General features: G+C 39.8%; 1 protein-coding gene across 4 annotated transcripts in view; it reads right to left on the minus strand.

Annotated features, from left to right (window-relative positions):
• The window catches only part of msrab (methionine sulfoxide reductase Ab), a 76,640-nt gene that overhangs the window by 33,351 nt on the left and 27,995 nt on the right, over positions 1–15,294 (minus strand). The window contains exon 1 of one of the 4 annotated variants that reach the window (XM_007561111.2): positions 6,887–7,157. The exons of 2 other annotated variants lie outside the window; for them this stretch is intronic. In XM_007561111.2, the coding sequence (XP_007561173.1) occupies positions 6,887–7,079 (193 nt within the window). In that variant the 5' untranslated portion in view covers positions 7,080–7,157. Of the gene's footprint in view, positions 1–1,146; positions 1,391–6,886; positions 7,158–15,294 lie in introns of those variants that run through there. One more of the 4 variants, XM_016675945.1, reaches the window with a different exon arrangement.

The raw sequence follows: 15,294 nt of genomic DNA on the forward strand, positions 1-15,294 counted from the left end.
AATCGTCTTCTACCATTTTCACCGTCTCCTAGATATCACCCCCTGGAGTTGCCAAATGACTTCGAGAGGTAAAATGAGAGAGTGAGAGGGAGTTAAGTGTGAGATAAAGGAGTAGGAGGAGAGGAAAGAATAGTCGGAGGAGGAGATATCCGCCTGCCAAAACGATAAAAAGAAGTAAATCGCCAGTTAGAAGCAACAGATGAAAGTTCCGGTGAGGAAGCAAAAGACTCCCCTGGCTTTCAGACAACCAAACCTTCAGACACCTCATAAAGAGACGAAGCACTTTATGTAAGTGAGAACACCGAGAAAACAAACACAAACAAGAAAATATACAATAAAGAAAAGGCGAGTTAGCCAAGAACCTGTTGACATGATATCCACGTGTTTCAGCTGCTCTCCATCATTACTTCACACTCGCTTCCTCACACCACCGCACTTTGCTCTTACAATCACTTGCATGGTGACGTGCATGCAACCTGCAGCACAACTGTTGGTGCACCAACCGCTGTTGTGTTTATTTTTTCCTGTGGAGGAGCTGGCAGAGGTCCAGTTGGTGCCAGGCTAGCGCTTTTCATTGTGCCCGGTCCAACACACCCTCCTTCTCACACCCCACTCTGCAAGAATTACCCCATCTTACACACACGCATCGAGAAAGAACCCGGCTGAATACCCTCACTACGCTGCCTTACCATGCCAGCAAAAGAAAGAAAAGAAGACGACAAAAAACAAGCAGGGAGGGGGATTGCCTGGGTTTACAAAAGAAGTTAACAGGCTGAAAATGTGGAAAGGACTCATGAAAAGGTTTTTTTCCTGTTTTGGATGGGATCCAGGCTTAACTTCTTTAGCACACCTTTGTTTTTGCAGATATCTGGAAAGTGCAGATCACAGTGTACGCCACGTAAGGAATGAAGCAAAATCCTTTGGTCACCTTTTGTTGCTTTAAGCCTAGCTGCTGTAGGCGGCTGGATCAGAACCAAAACGTTGGACCGGACGCCCTGCCATTCTGCTTGAATCAAGGTGACTACTGTTCAGGGGCAACAATCTGGTGCTCAGCGGAAAACAAACACCCAGTTTGAAGTCTTGTGGTGGATTTTTTTTTAGCCTTTGATACCTTCGGATTCAACCTATGGTCCTTGTGTTTCTCACCCGCACAACTGAAGTCCAAGCGCTGCTGCCTCCTCACACAGAGACACAGGAGAGGTACCATCCCAGCATGCCAAACTGGTGACGTTGGGTTGATTTCCAGACAGCTCGGTTTGTTTCCTTCCAAAAATCCTCTCTTTCTCTTTCCCTTCCCTCCCTCTTGCCATTCCTCTTTCTCGTTGCGCACAGGTTGGCAAGGAGTCAGGCACGAGTCGTCGGAGGAGGCTGATGCTTTATACTGGTGCCAACTACCCTCTGCTGGATGGGAGGAAGGGAAGGGGCGAGAAAAGAGTGGGGCGAGGGGGGCAGCAAGACGGGGGGAAGACCGAGATCTGGTTTTACTCAACAAAAGGAGGTAAATTAAGGAACTAATGAGAGTGGCCTTCAAACAACCCAGAGAATTTTGTGACACACTTAAACATACACACTCTGGCCACTATATTAGGTACACCTTGCTTGTATCTGACTGGGCCATCTTTTGCCTAATTATTAGTGGCAAAGAGATTTTGATTCATATTGACATGATGGCAGCGCCGTACAGTTGTTACAGATTTATTGGGTCCACATCCATGATGCATATCAGAATTCTATTGGATGTATTTTCTACTAATATTGATCATGTGACTATCGAGATCGATATTGTTATTGTATTATAGCCCAAATTATATTATTATAAAGTGATCTGGGTTCATTTCAAATCCAATGGACTCTGACAAGGAAAAGAAAGAAATAGAGGTTGGATAAAACATAAATAGAAAAGCAGGAAATAAAAATAGAGGAGAGGTAGAAGTAAATCTGTCGCAAAAAGCAGTTAATGAATTCATCATATTATAAATTGAAATGAGGTCAATAATTTCTACTCTGATGGTTAATATGTTAGGGCAATTTCATTTACACAGACATCATAATCAGTTTGAATTATTGCTTCTGTTGTGTGTGGTTTTTATTCCTATTTTTTTCTTTTTTTTTTGTTGTGTGTTTTATTTTGGAAAATATTTTTTAGTTCCAGTGTTAAGCATTAAAAAAGTTTATTTATCTGGGAGGGAGCAAACTGGCATTATTATGCTATTATCAATAAATCACTTGAAAATGGTATCAAAATAATAATATCATAAATTGCAATAACTACTGGGACAATTTATTGTGCGGTAAAATTTGTTATTATGACAAGTCTAGGGAGACGGATTGAGAGAAGACAAGAAGACATACCAGGAATCTGTGTATGCATCTGCAGAAAGAGAGAAAAACAAACACCAAGAAACCACAGCGACAAGATGCATATATAAAACAGCAATATCACTGAAAAGCACACAATACTAACTAAAAGATGTATTTAGTGGCAACCACAGCCCAAAATATCTGAACACCTGAATCCAGACTTGTGTGTGTTTGCATGCTTGTATTTATAAGGTTTATAAGGAAGCAGTGTGGCCCCCAGGAGCCGAGGCAGACACGGATGAGATCCAAGTCTCCAAAAATGGGAGCCCCGAGAAGACCACTGCAGGTATTTAGCTGCATTGCCATTAGTACACAATGTGTTCTGTCTGCCAAATAATGCTCCAACCAGTGGACAGTTTCTGTGGACAGATCTGCTAAATTATGCATTTGCAATGAGTGGGACTGTAAGCCTTAGAGAGGTCAGCAGAGAGGGCAGCACAGTGTGTGTTATTATAATGGATAAAATCATTAATATCTTTCAGAGCTTCTGTTATTGTGCCATGTTTCCTTTTTCTAAACCCAGACTAGAAGTCAAATACAACCTAGTTGTTAATTAAAAGCCCCATTAAATGATCACTAGCAAGGAAATTGAGAAGTTTGGCCTTTACAAGTAGCTTGGCAATGAGCCTATAGTTATTTAGAACAGACAGCAGACTTCCAAGGATCAATGTGTGTTTGGAGGCACTGTCCAGTTGGAATTCCCAGTGGCTTGACTGGTTTGACGCTTGCAGACACCAAGACTCAAGTGACTAAAACCTGAGCAGGAAACAACTGGAACAGCTGTGTCTCTGTCCAAACCAAAGCCAGTTTTTAACATCAACACGGACTGAAAAGTACCAGCTCCAAAATCAGATTCAGATTCATATTAATTTGTGGTCCAAAGTATAGAAACTAAAAGACAAAGTATCAAAGAATCAACACAATTAAGCTCCACTTTTGTCTTCAAGATAAGACAAAGAACATAAAGTGTTCCTGCTGAGGCCTTTTAACCTAAAAGCCTTGCACCAACTTCCAAGCATGGGGTTGACCACATCATGCTAAAGGCATATTTCACATAACCGATTGCAGAAAGTGAATGGAATAAGATGGATGAACTTCTGACCAGAACTGTAAATTGAAGTCCCAACTATAGGTCACAATGCGAATGCTCCATTTCTGTGTATGGAGTTAGATTCTTGAATGTGATTTTTTTTTATTCACCCATGTTTTTGATTGAATGGTTTTCCAAGATCAATGTCAGAACAAAAACTTACATTTTAGGAAACCCTCCTCCACACGGAGCAAATCCTTTTTTATTTGGCTCACATTTGCCTATTTGTAAACTTGCATCACCACTTTGTCATTCCTCACAAACTGAATAAAAACAGAAAGGGCATCTAGAGAGAGCTGTGAAACAATACTGGCAATATATCATTGCCATGAATCTGTTTATAACAGTTACAGTGAAACACGTAGCAGAAATTGATTTCAGTCGGCTTGCCTCCCCCACCCCCCCATCCTGTTTAGAAGAAATATTGGCAGTCTATCCTGCCCTGACTCAAAATAATAGCTACTGTGCCCCTACCATGTAGCAATCTGCCATTGGATAATTCCTGCCAAGGTCACAGACTACATCACACAGACCACAGTGAGGGAGGGAATGCAGGGCAACAGGAAACAGAACCAGGAACAAGGAGTAACTTTATCAGGGTGCCAGGGCAAAAGGTTAATCTGAAAAGGAGTCCTGTTCGATGCAGAGAGGAATAAAATGGTGTCTGCTCTGAGGTCCGCAGGGCTGGGACTGAACTGGGCACATATGAAGACACTCCTTAAATCATTACTGCTTGGAGGACCACAGAGATACGACACACACACACACACACACACACACACACACACACTAAAGACAAAAACCCCATCCTCATCTAAACTGCCACCCCCATGGTGAAAGGGGAGGAACAGATTTCTGCCATGCCGTGTCTCCGAGCTGCTTCGACAGACGGAGAGGCAACTTACGACGGGGTGGAGCCTTCATGCGCATAATGCCCAGATGGGCCCCTGGATGCTGTAGTACCTCTTCCTCCTATGCACTCACGCCTGGCTCCCACAATGCACTTAGCGGACGCAAGTGTCTGAACAGGTGACAAATAAAAGCAGCCGACTCAGATTGCATAATGTTTCTCATAACGGGCCATCCTGTTTCATAAGAGAAACCCAAGCAGGTGAATGAAAGTGTCACACTGCGATCAGCCAAGTAATAAAACTGTTGACAGCAACTACTAACAGCAAACAACCCAGCAGGCTCTTACAACCACTGAAAAAGAGTTTATCAGTGTCCAAAGGTTAGAGCTTTGGCTCAAAAGACTTTACAATACATGTTGGTTGCCAAGGTTAACTTTGGACAAGAATTTTAGAAGTTACCGTTGATTCAAAGATGTGTGAATCACCATCACTGTGTGCCCAGTTTAATTTCAGGACACACGTTACAGCTACTCGTATAAACAGAAATTCAACAAAAGTTTCACTCTGCATATCTTTCCACATTTGGTCAGGTCACAACCAAACTTTTTGACAACCTGATCACTGACTTATCACACAGAACATGAATTATACTGAGATTAAATGACCCATATGTGAACTGGATTTAATTTAATTTAATTTAGGCTTATCAGCATAAAGAGCCCAGAATACTGATGAATGCCACACTTCTTAAGACTTTCATCTGTAAAACATGTTAAAACCACATACTATTTTCACGTCACAATCATGCACCAGTTTGTTTTAAACTCACCTGCACAAAACTAAAAGTCTTATTTGTGATTGTTTGCATCCAAACTGTTTTATATCTACACAGACAGGTAGCAGTGAGTGTACCAGAGTTTGAACTGTTTATATGTAATCACATCTTGGTTATTTAACTACAATGCTGGGTTTATCGTTGAAGAGCTCTGATACTTATATACTGTTAGAGTTGCTCAGTGAAGCATTTGATTTTAAGACCTTTGAACTGAAATATGTTGTTTTACATCACAAGTTCATCAGCAGAGGCTGCAGGCTGACCAAATCAACGTGGTTTCAGTTCACGTTTTGTTTCCAGAATACATGTCTTTTTAATTCATGAACACAGGTAATTTTTTAATAATAAAACATTAAAAACAGCAATTTTAACCAGAAAACTAACAATCTTAGTTAGTTTAGAACTTAAAATGAGTGATACTCGGTTATGATTTGTCTTTTACCGATTCATTTGGATCATTACTCTGGATGTTTCTTTAACCTTTATGGAAAAAAAATAACCCTGAAATTTGGCTGAATCTGTTCGTACTGAGTGCAACTAAATCTTTTTCTGTGTCATCAGGAGTCTGACCTCGATTGTTTGGAGGAACTGTTGTCTAATACATTTTAGGAAATGTTATTTTCTGTTGCTTCCACCTTTGGATATCTTGTTTTGATGGGAGGTTTTAGAAATGTTGAGGTTTTTTATGTTTTCAACCGCAGAGTCACTAACTATATCAGGCTGGGCTAACCCATTAAAACTGACATTTCACTGCTTTTTTAAAATAAGAAAACTGCATTTCTAGCTTCCCCTGACAAGCAATATACACCACCATTCAGGCATAACATTATGACCAATGATATGATCATCTCTACATGCCATCTGCTAGTGGGTGAAATACTAGAAGTGATAACTGTCCTGAACGTTTAGTCCGTTATTAGAAATTTGCATGAGTTTCACAAGGACCAAATTGTGATGACTAGACACTTGGATGAAAGCATCTTAAAACCTTTGACCATGAAGCAATGGGGGAAGGTGGCTTGGTTCTTTTACATGAAGTAGATTGTTGGGCGTGCATGAATTGTTTACCTGGAAAACATGTGGCAGCTGGACATCTTTTGGGAGGATGGCTTGACTTCCTCCCAGTATGCCACTCGAAATTTACCTTACCCTTCCACATGTGCTTTTACTGTTTGTCTGTGATGGACTGGAAACCTGTACAGTCTGGATAGGACCCTGCATGGATGGGTGTAGCTCCTTTCAGCAGGATAATTCACTCTGCCACAAAGCCAGAGTTTTGAAGAGTTGATTTTTCCTTTAAAACAAACCTATTTTGCCTATAGGTTTGCATAGCATACTAGTGCAGCAGATGGTCATAATGTTATGCCTGATCTGTGTGTTCTATTTAGGAGTTTATATTTAGAGAATCTTGGTTAAACTAATTTGTATCCAGTGAGTTGGTGATTAAAGTGCTATCAGTTCATGATGTCATGCCCATCTGTTGCTGCAAATGAATCAGCAGAGCTTTCCATTATGATTTAGGTATAAATAAAAATATTATAAAATTCTGGGAGAAAAAATATAGATGAAGTTGTTTCCTTGCATTATTTTGAACCTCAGTTCTTCTACAGTCAGTGTGTGTGTGGGTTTTTCTTTTTTCAACGTTACATAACAAAGCTTTATTAGTTTCAGCAGACGTGGCTCCAGAAAAAAAATCCGACTCCACGATTCGTTTAAACTTTTATAAACTTACGTTACTCTGCAATTTACCTGCTACGACCATCCTCTCCTCCCTTCCCTTCAGAGCCCGCTCTCTGCTCGGCAGCTCGGTCTTATCGGTCATTCTGTCAGCGGCGAGCAGCGACACGTACACCAGCAGCAGCCCTGCGCACTTTCTGAGTGTCTGTGGAAACCAGGCCGAGCACGGCGGAGCCTTCCGGGAAGGTTTCATAACGGCCCCCATCACGGACTTACGTTAAACGGCGAGGACGGGAGGGAGCGACACCGGAAAGGGGGAAAAAAAAAAAAAAACGCCATCAGGATGAATATTCATGGCACGTGGGCCACGTCGTGCGATGCATATTAACTAGTCAAGGGGTTAATATGACTTTGGCACAAAAGCCTGCAGAGCACCGTGTGCGGGAACGAAATTAAATTTAAATAAATATCCACCACATTCAGCATGCAAATGAGCACTCACCAATTATCTGCTGCCGTTTTGTGGGAGGTGCTTCTGGTGGAGCAGGTTAAAGTATGGATGTATGAAGTACCAGTCTTAATGGTCTGTGCAAGTTTTGGTAACTGGATGTTTTCATTAGACACCAGCAGAAGTGGTGAGAGTTAACCAAAAACTGTCCTCAAGTCAGAGTAGCACTACTTACAGTTTTACTCAACAAAACAGTGAAGCAGCCATCAAAGAAACAAAAAAAAGTAAATATGTATTTGTTTATAATTAATATAATATTTTAAAAAAAATTTGGCACACAAAATTATAAAAGTATGCAAATTCTGGTGTTTCAAAGAGTAAAAAATAAACACAAATAAACACAAATACATAACAGTTAAAATATAAAATTACTGAGAGGAAACATTTCCAAATGAAATGTGTTCAACAGAAAGCTTGATATCAATCACTTCAGTAGCTAATGAAAGTGGTTTATCTACTTTGTATACTATCAATCAGTCAAGTTTATTTGTAAAGCACATTTCAGCAGCAGCATGGCCTTCAAAGTGCTTTACACTGTGAAAACATTAAAAACTGATCAATAAACACACGATACAGTCAACAATTGTGAAAGCCAATAACACACATTACATTTTGTGAAGTGAATTTGTTAAAATCATCAACACATCAAATATGTTGATCAATGTTTCATTTATTATTGTTCAAAAGCAACTCTAAGCAGGTGGGTTTTTAGTCTCCATTTAAAAGGACTCAGTGTTTCAGCTGTTTCACAGTTTTTGGGAAGTTTATTGTGGCACATAAAGCTGAATGTTGCGTTTGATCCTGGTTCTGGGGAGGCGAAGCAGACCAGATCCAGAAAACCTGAGAGGTCTGGAAGGTTGATCTTCCCAGAGCAGATCTTTAATATGTTTTTGTGCTGAGCCGTTCAGTAATTTATAAACTAACTAACTAAAGTCTATTCTCTCAGGGTGGAAGGACTTTAAACTGGGTTGATGTGCTCTCACTTCCTGGTTTTAGTGAGAACACAAACAGCAGCGTTCTGGATCAGCAGCAGCTGTCTGATTGATTGTTTTTAGGCAGACCTGTGAAGACACTATTGGATTATTAAATATATTATGCAGGGCACTTAGGGACCACAACTGTCCATCAATAGCTCTGTGAATACTTGAGAGCCCCTTTAAAACACTTATAAATGCCTGTTTTAATAGTTTAAACACTAAATATGAATTAATATGGATACTGGAAACCATCTTGGCTCTACTGGAAGATTTTCATTTATGATAATATATAACTATGATTCTTGAAGAAAACTCAAGTATTCTAAATATTTTTTCTAAGTAATCTAAAACCAAATTCATTAATTAATTCTTCAGTGTTTCCCTTCAGGGCCCGCCGCAGTGAATCATCTGTGCAACTTCTACAGCTTCGTTATTGATTTAGCCAAGTACTTTGGTATTGTGAATCAAACTTATCTCACTATGTTTTCACATAAAAAAAATATATAAGTGGGTAAATAAAACTGAATATCAAAGAATGACATTTTCTATCAAAGTCTTTTAAAGGTACAGTTCTCCACTGCTTTCAACTTGAACTTCAGGAAGACCTAGCGATGGGACGGTAATGATGATAATTGTTTGTCAGTGGGAGCATAAAGTATCATTCCTTGTTCTCTGATTCAGTCAATGAGAACAACAAAAAAGAAGTACTCAGGGCATTGTTCCCATATTCTGCAAGCCAAAATAACATCACAGCCTCCTCTACAACCCTTCCCTCCTCCCTGTCTTCCTTTCTCCCCTCTCTTATCTGCCAGAGAAATGAAGCTCAGTCACCTGTGGAGGAGCTGAATGCTGAACAGAGGGACTTTGCAATGCAAATGCCAGGTAATTACCCGAAAGCTAGGAGAGTGGAAGCACACAGATGAAAACAGAGCAGGCAGAGTAAGAGCGGAAGGTAGAAGGAGAGATGAACCAAGTGCTAGGTTCACATGCCTGTTGATGCCGGATGATTGGGGTGTAACTGTGAGTTTGGAGAGGCGGTGTGGGAAGAGGAGAAGGGATGAGGTACAGAGGACCAAAGGGATGTGAAGACACTACATAAATACAGTAGACACAGTGTGTTCTTTTTCTCCCCATTCTTCTCTGCTTCTAAAAACACGCTTCCCACTTAAAAATCAATCAATATCATTTCTGTAACCTCTGCAGAGTTGTGATTTTAGAAGGATCTACTTTAATTTGAAGGAATTTCTGTGATCAAATGAATGTAGAAGGAGTGGATATGTGTGTGCTTGAGCGCTTTTGTGCACATGAGCGTACGTACACGCTTTCTTACAAGCACTTGTGCAGACATGCATGCATGGAGTGGTTGCATGCATATATTTGACTGTATAGCTGGTGTGTTGTAGCGGAAGATTTAGCGAGCATGCCAGCTTGCAGCTGTTTGATTGTCAGACAGTGAATGCGGAGAGATGTGCAGATGCGATTATCAAAGAGATTATGAAATGACCTGGAATTAAACACTGCGGCAGACTTTACCAGGGTATCACTCCTTGTTAAGCCCCGGGTTTGATGGGAGACACTTGGTTAGCCAGGTCACATACCTGCTGTATGCACTGTAAGCTGACATGCTTGTTTAAATTCACTTCATGGAGACATAAAGCACTGCTTAGACAGACTCTTTACATGTCTCAAAATACAGTCACTGGTATCAATTTCATTAACGTGGGGCTTTTAATGATTTATTTGAACTTTTACTTTTCCAGGGTGGAATGTTTTTTAAAATGAAAAACTATAATAAATATGAAAAACAAGAAATTGGTGGACAGGTCTAAGTTTAACATTTTTCCCCATACATAATGTGTCAAAATGATAAATATAGACTCAAATATTAACATTCACACAGTGAATGTTTTTTTTAATACCTTCAAGCAAGAAAAGAAAATCCAGACATTTTTTCTAGCAAATTTCTAACAAATTTCTGGCATCATTCTGGATGGATTTCAACTTGTTTTGGCTCCATTAAACTGGTTGATCTCCTAAGACGGACCCTTCTTTTAAGAGTACTCAATAAGTTTTCATCAGGTTTGGACCTATTGGATCACCATCTGTATCCAAATTTCAAACATCTTCTCCAAACTCTCACCCTCAGATGAAATCAAGTTTGAATGAAACTTGCAGCTGCACGCATGGACAAACCAAAATGTTTCTGGAGAAAGGTTTTATGATCAAAAAGGGACAAAGATTGACTTGTTTAGCCAAAATGTCAAGAAATAAGTTTATACGAGTCAAGAGAAGACTTTCAAAACTTAGAACACAGTATCAGTTGTCACATGGTGGAGGTAGCATCATGCTGTGGGTTTGTTTGGCTGTCACAAATTTAGAAAGAAAGGAGACTACCTACATTTTTTTTCCTATTTCTAGAGCAAATCTAGAGTTTGATGTTGTGAACTTGGACCAGTTGGGTGTTTGGATGGAACATTCATCCAAAGCTAATGCTACAGACAGCTTAATTTGAACTTAAGATGATTTTTCTCCAGTACCAGTGATGTTTAAATTCAATTTGATGTTGTTTCAGGTGAGTAAATAAGTTACATCCAGAACTTAAAATGCATACAATGGCAAAGTTTTGACCTGGCCCACTTTTGCTTTTACAATGCAGAATTTTGATCCTGTGGATTTATGAAAATCAACAGTAAATTCAGACTTGTGAACACAATTTTTGCTTAAAATCATCACTGAAATTGGAGTTTGAATATCCATCCAGCCTCCAAAAAGAAAAGTTAAAGGAAGTCATTAAAAGTTGAAATTAACATTCCTGCAGTTAAAGAGTGGATGCAAGCTTCTTACCAGAACTGACCAGAAGAAGAGGTCGTCAACCTGGAAACTGCTTTGCTTGTTTAGTGTAATTGTGGCTTTTTAAAAGTCTCACTTAGACTAATTAGAATAATAAATCATGCCGCCTCTGTGTTTTTAAAGGACTCTTTTCGTCTCGCTAAAGCAGGTGGGATTGTGGGCTGGTGAGAAAAAAACAAAGGCTTTGATTGCTCTGCTGAAGCTGCTGCTTCAATGTGGTTCTCTGGCAGTATTCACAGACCAGAGTGGGAAAAGCAAACTTGACAAATTTTCATTCATATGCCTGCCTGTGCTTGAGTTCACTTGCCATAAATCAGTCGGCTTATTGCAGAATGGGAAGAGATGGAGGCCAGTTTGAATGACTTGGAAAGGTGAGGGTGGTTTGGACAGTGGTGCATTTCCAAGAATTTGCAGCAAATATATTCTCTGCATAGGTCATTCGGCTATAGCAGAATCTCATTTTTCTCTCACTTTAGAGACCCAACACAATGTAACAAAGTGAAAATCATGATGCAGCAAACAGTGACATGTTAACAAGTTGATTTATATGAACGTCTCTTTTATAGATACAAGGGGAGAATTTTTTTATTGTGCTCATAAAATCTGAATAAATTTAGAATTTGAACAAAGACAAGTTTACTCAATATAAATAGTAATTTAAGAAAGCATGAGCCCTGAGATTTTCTGGCTTAATGAAAACTGTACCTCATTTTTTGCACATGTATATGATAGAGATGGGATGGACCAAATGCAGACCTACAAAGACATGACCGTCCTCTCAAACTGAAAGACTGAGTCAGAAAAGGAGCTGCAGGGACCCACAGCTCTGGAGGAACATACGTTGTCTAGTTGTGATAAAGCTATGTATGGGACACAGCAATTACTTGGAAGGAGGTGGATTTCTGCAGCTCCTCCAGTAAAGACTGGTAAGATACCATTGCAACCTCATGTCTTTTTCTCTGATTAGTGCTCTCCTGTCTGGTCTGTCTGCTTAGGTGGACATCCATGCCTTGGTAGATTTACAGTTGATGGATTTAGCAGAGCTCTGATAGACATTGCTTTAAATTTCTTTGCAGTTTTATTCATCTTCAGGAAATGGGTTTCTTTTGGTTGACTTCTTCAACGGCCTGCCTGCAATCTAAATCGGTTTAACACCGGAAATCTATCAAGGCGTCTATTTTAAAGAAGAGAAGTGGACAAATATAGTCCAGAAAGACGCACCCAACCCACCAAACCAACTCAGAAACACAATTGATCACTTAGAATATCCTAGTGCTTAATTTTGGACTGCAGGAATTTGACGGATCTGGGGAAAAACCACCCACCACTGCATGTGAGTGGGGTTTGAATAACTACTGTGATTCAAACCATTTTCCTTCTGTCCTGTTAGCTCACTGCTCCGACCTCTGAACCGTCAAACTGGCCCTCAGACATGTGAAGAATTTGAAACTAGAGGAGTCAGAAATGGGACTTTTTGTTGGATAATTGAAAAGCCTTTGTAATATAAATGTTTCCCAGAGCTTGTCCCGTTGCTCCACTGATTAACTGTTTGATCAATGTAAGACTAAAATGAAGCAAAAATAACAAAAAAACACAGTAACATTATTACTGCCTCTGAAATATTCTTAAATATAACACGACTTTGAACTTAAGTGAAGTGTATTACTGTCACTTCTGAAATGTTTCCACTCTACAGAAGAAAGCTGTCACAACCTCTTGTGTTTGAAAGTGATTACACACTGCATGCTCTCATACTTGTGTGTGCATTCCTCTCATTTGACACTACCTGAGTCTATGCAGTGCATACTTGGCTTTCCTATGCTTCTGAGGACAGACTTCCAATTAGTTTTTCACTTTCATGTAGCATAACGTTTTAAACTTAGTTTTGCATTTGTTATGTCAGCAGTTCAAATAATTAATTCGATTTATGAAGTGACTCTTGAATTATTGTCAATATTTAAACTTTAACTCAAATTTGGAGTGCTCTCAAAACTTAACACCACAAGGATCATCAAGGTCTGCAGTTTAGCAATAAAAGTACTCTCCATGGAAACTGTAGACTTCTCAACATAATGAAATAAAACAAAAACACATGCACCGTATAAATAGATTAGGCTCCTAATGAAGAGCTAGTTATTGGAACTTCTTTAGGAAGGGGTATATTGTTCTTATGTTCTTACGCTCCAATAAATTTTTTAAAGACGGCCAAAAACATGAAGTAAGACATTCAGATCAGTAACGTTCAAAGTGAGACAGAATGGCTGCTATATCTGTGTCATGTGATCTGCTACGATATCCCTGGACAGATAAACGTGTGTAGAGAGAGAGAGAAAGAGAGAGAGAGAGAGAGAGAGAGATAATGGTGGGAAAAGAGCAACTAAAAATCATTCAAATGTAAGACTTTCAAGCTTACATGTATGAGGCAGAGCCAGTTTTTGTGTCAGTTCTGTTGTCACAAAATTAACTGGAACCGTACTTCAATATGATACAAGTTGAATCATCAACAGGTCATATTACAACAGAGCAGAAGCTAATGTTAGCATTTTTAGCTATTGTTTTTGTAGCAGATATATTTTTTCCACAGTAAGATTTTGTAAACATTTAGAATGCCATGAAGCATTTAGTCATCAGATATATTTGGGTGATTCGATCATGACCTTTTTGGAATGCTCATCACTGCTGTTGCAAATAAATGATAAAATCAATCAATCAATCAAATTTTATTAGTATATCACATTTCAGCAGCAAGGCATTTCAAAGTGCTTTACATAATTAAAATAAAAACAGCATGTAATAAACAGTGAGAAAGAGAAATAAAAAGCTGTAGAACTTTAGTTTAAAACTACATTTTAGGTGTTACTTTGTGAGAACACAGTAGCAGCTTTCTTAACCATGTAAACTCATGTTAAAGCAGAACACTAAGAAAACAACAGCTGGGAAAAAGTACTGGTTGAAGAGGCTGCAGCGTCCTGAACGTCATAGGAGGTATATTACTGATGAAATGTGGCGTGCTATTTTAATGCTATTTTAATGCTGCAGAGTTTATAAGCTCATAAATAGAACTGTTTTTAATGAAGTTTACTGGAGCTTTGGTTATTATTTTATATCCTAACTTTGCTTTAAACCTGCCTGCTGTGTTCCTTGGTCTTCATGATGTTTCTGTCACAAACCTCCGAGGCCTTTGCAGAACAGCCTGATTTATTCTGTACGCTACACATCGGTGGACTGTGTTTTCTAACTAGGTTTGATGTGGATTTTAAAGGGGCTCAAATATGCATTTCTAAAAAAATGTGAACCCATCCATCATTTTCCTTGTGGGTCTTTATGTGGGTCTATCATAAAAAGCCAAATTTATTTTTATGGGTTTTTGGTTATGATGTGACAAAATGTGAAAATGTTCAGGGGGTGTGAAGACTTTTACACTTTGCTGTATGTGAAACAAGCAGCCAGACAGAGAGCAGGTGGATAAAAGCAGAAAAACCAAAAAAACGACCTGATGGGCGATTTGAGTGAGATGAGTGCTGCTCCATAATGCCGGTCCACTTCCTCTCCATCTCGCTCCAGCCTTGCTAAGAGCGGCTGGGCTAAGCTACTCTTGCCCTACATACAGCCTAAACAGCAGATTACCGACTGTCCCTCTAATCCCATGCACCGGGGCATGTGCCACTGTCACCATGCACGAACCACCCAATCACCCTGCCGCCTCTGTCGCAGCCCCCCGCTGGGCTGGTATCCGAATAACCTCCCCCCACTCCAAACCCAGACCACAGCAGCTTCTCTCATTCTGGTTTCTGTCTGTTATTGTTTTTTTTAAATTTAGTTCAATCTGCAAAAAAGCTCGCTCAAAGCAAAAAGTATTGAAAACCTTAGTCTATTTGCTGCTCTTCTTCTTCTTCTTCTTCTTCTCCCCTAGCAACACCCCCTCTGATTCCACATCCTCTCCCAGCTTTAACCTCCTCATGACCACCTGGCATCATGGCACAGCCTCCTCCAGTCCCCCGGCCTTACCTAAACCAGCAGACCTGAGATTAGGGTTAATCTGGACCTTGTGTCATCCTGTATCCATCCACCTCCCCCCACAGGCCCATTCTTTCCACCCTACCTCCCTTCCTCTGCTTTACCAAAGAGGCTTTGGTTTAAAATCC

This window comes from Poecilia formosa, unplaced genomic scaffold, assembly GCF_000485575.1.
Source record: "Poecilia formosa unplaced genomic scaffold, Poecilia_formosa-5.1.2 Scaffold123, whole genome shotgun sequence".
Taxonomy (NCBI): domain Eukaryota; kingdom Metazoa; phylum Chordata; class Actinopteri; order Cyprinodontiformes; family Poeciliidae; genus Poecilia; species Poecilia formosa.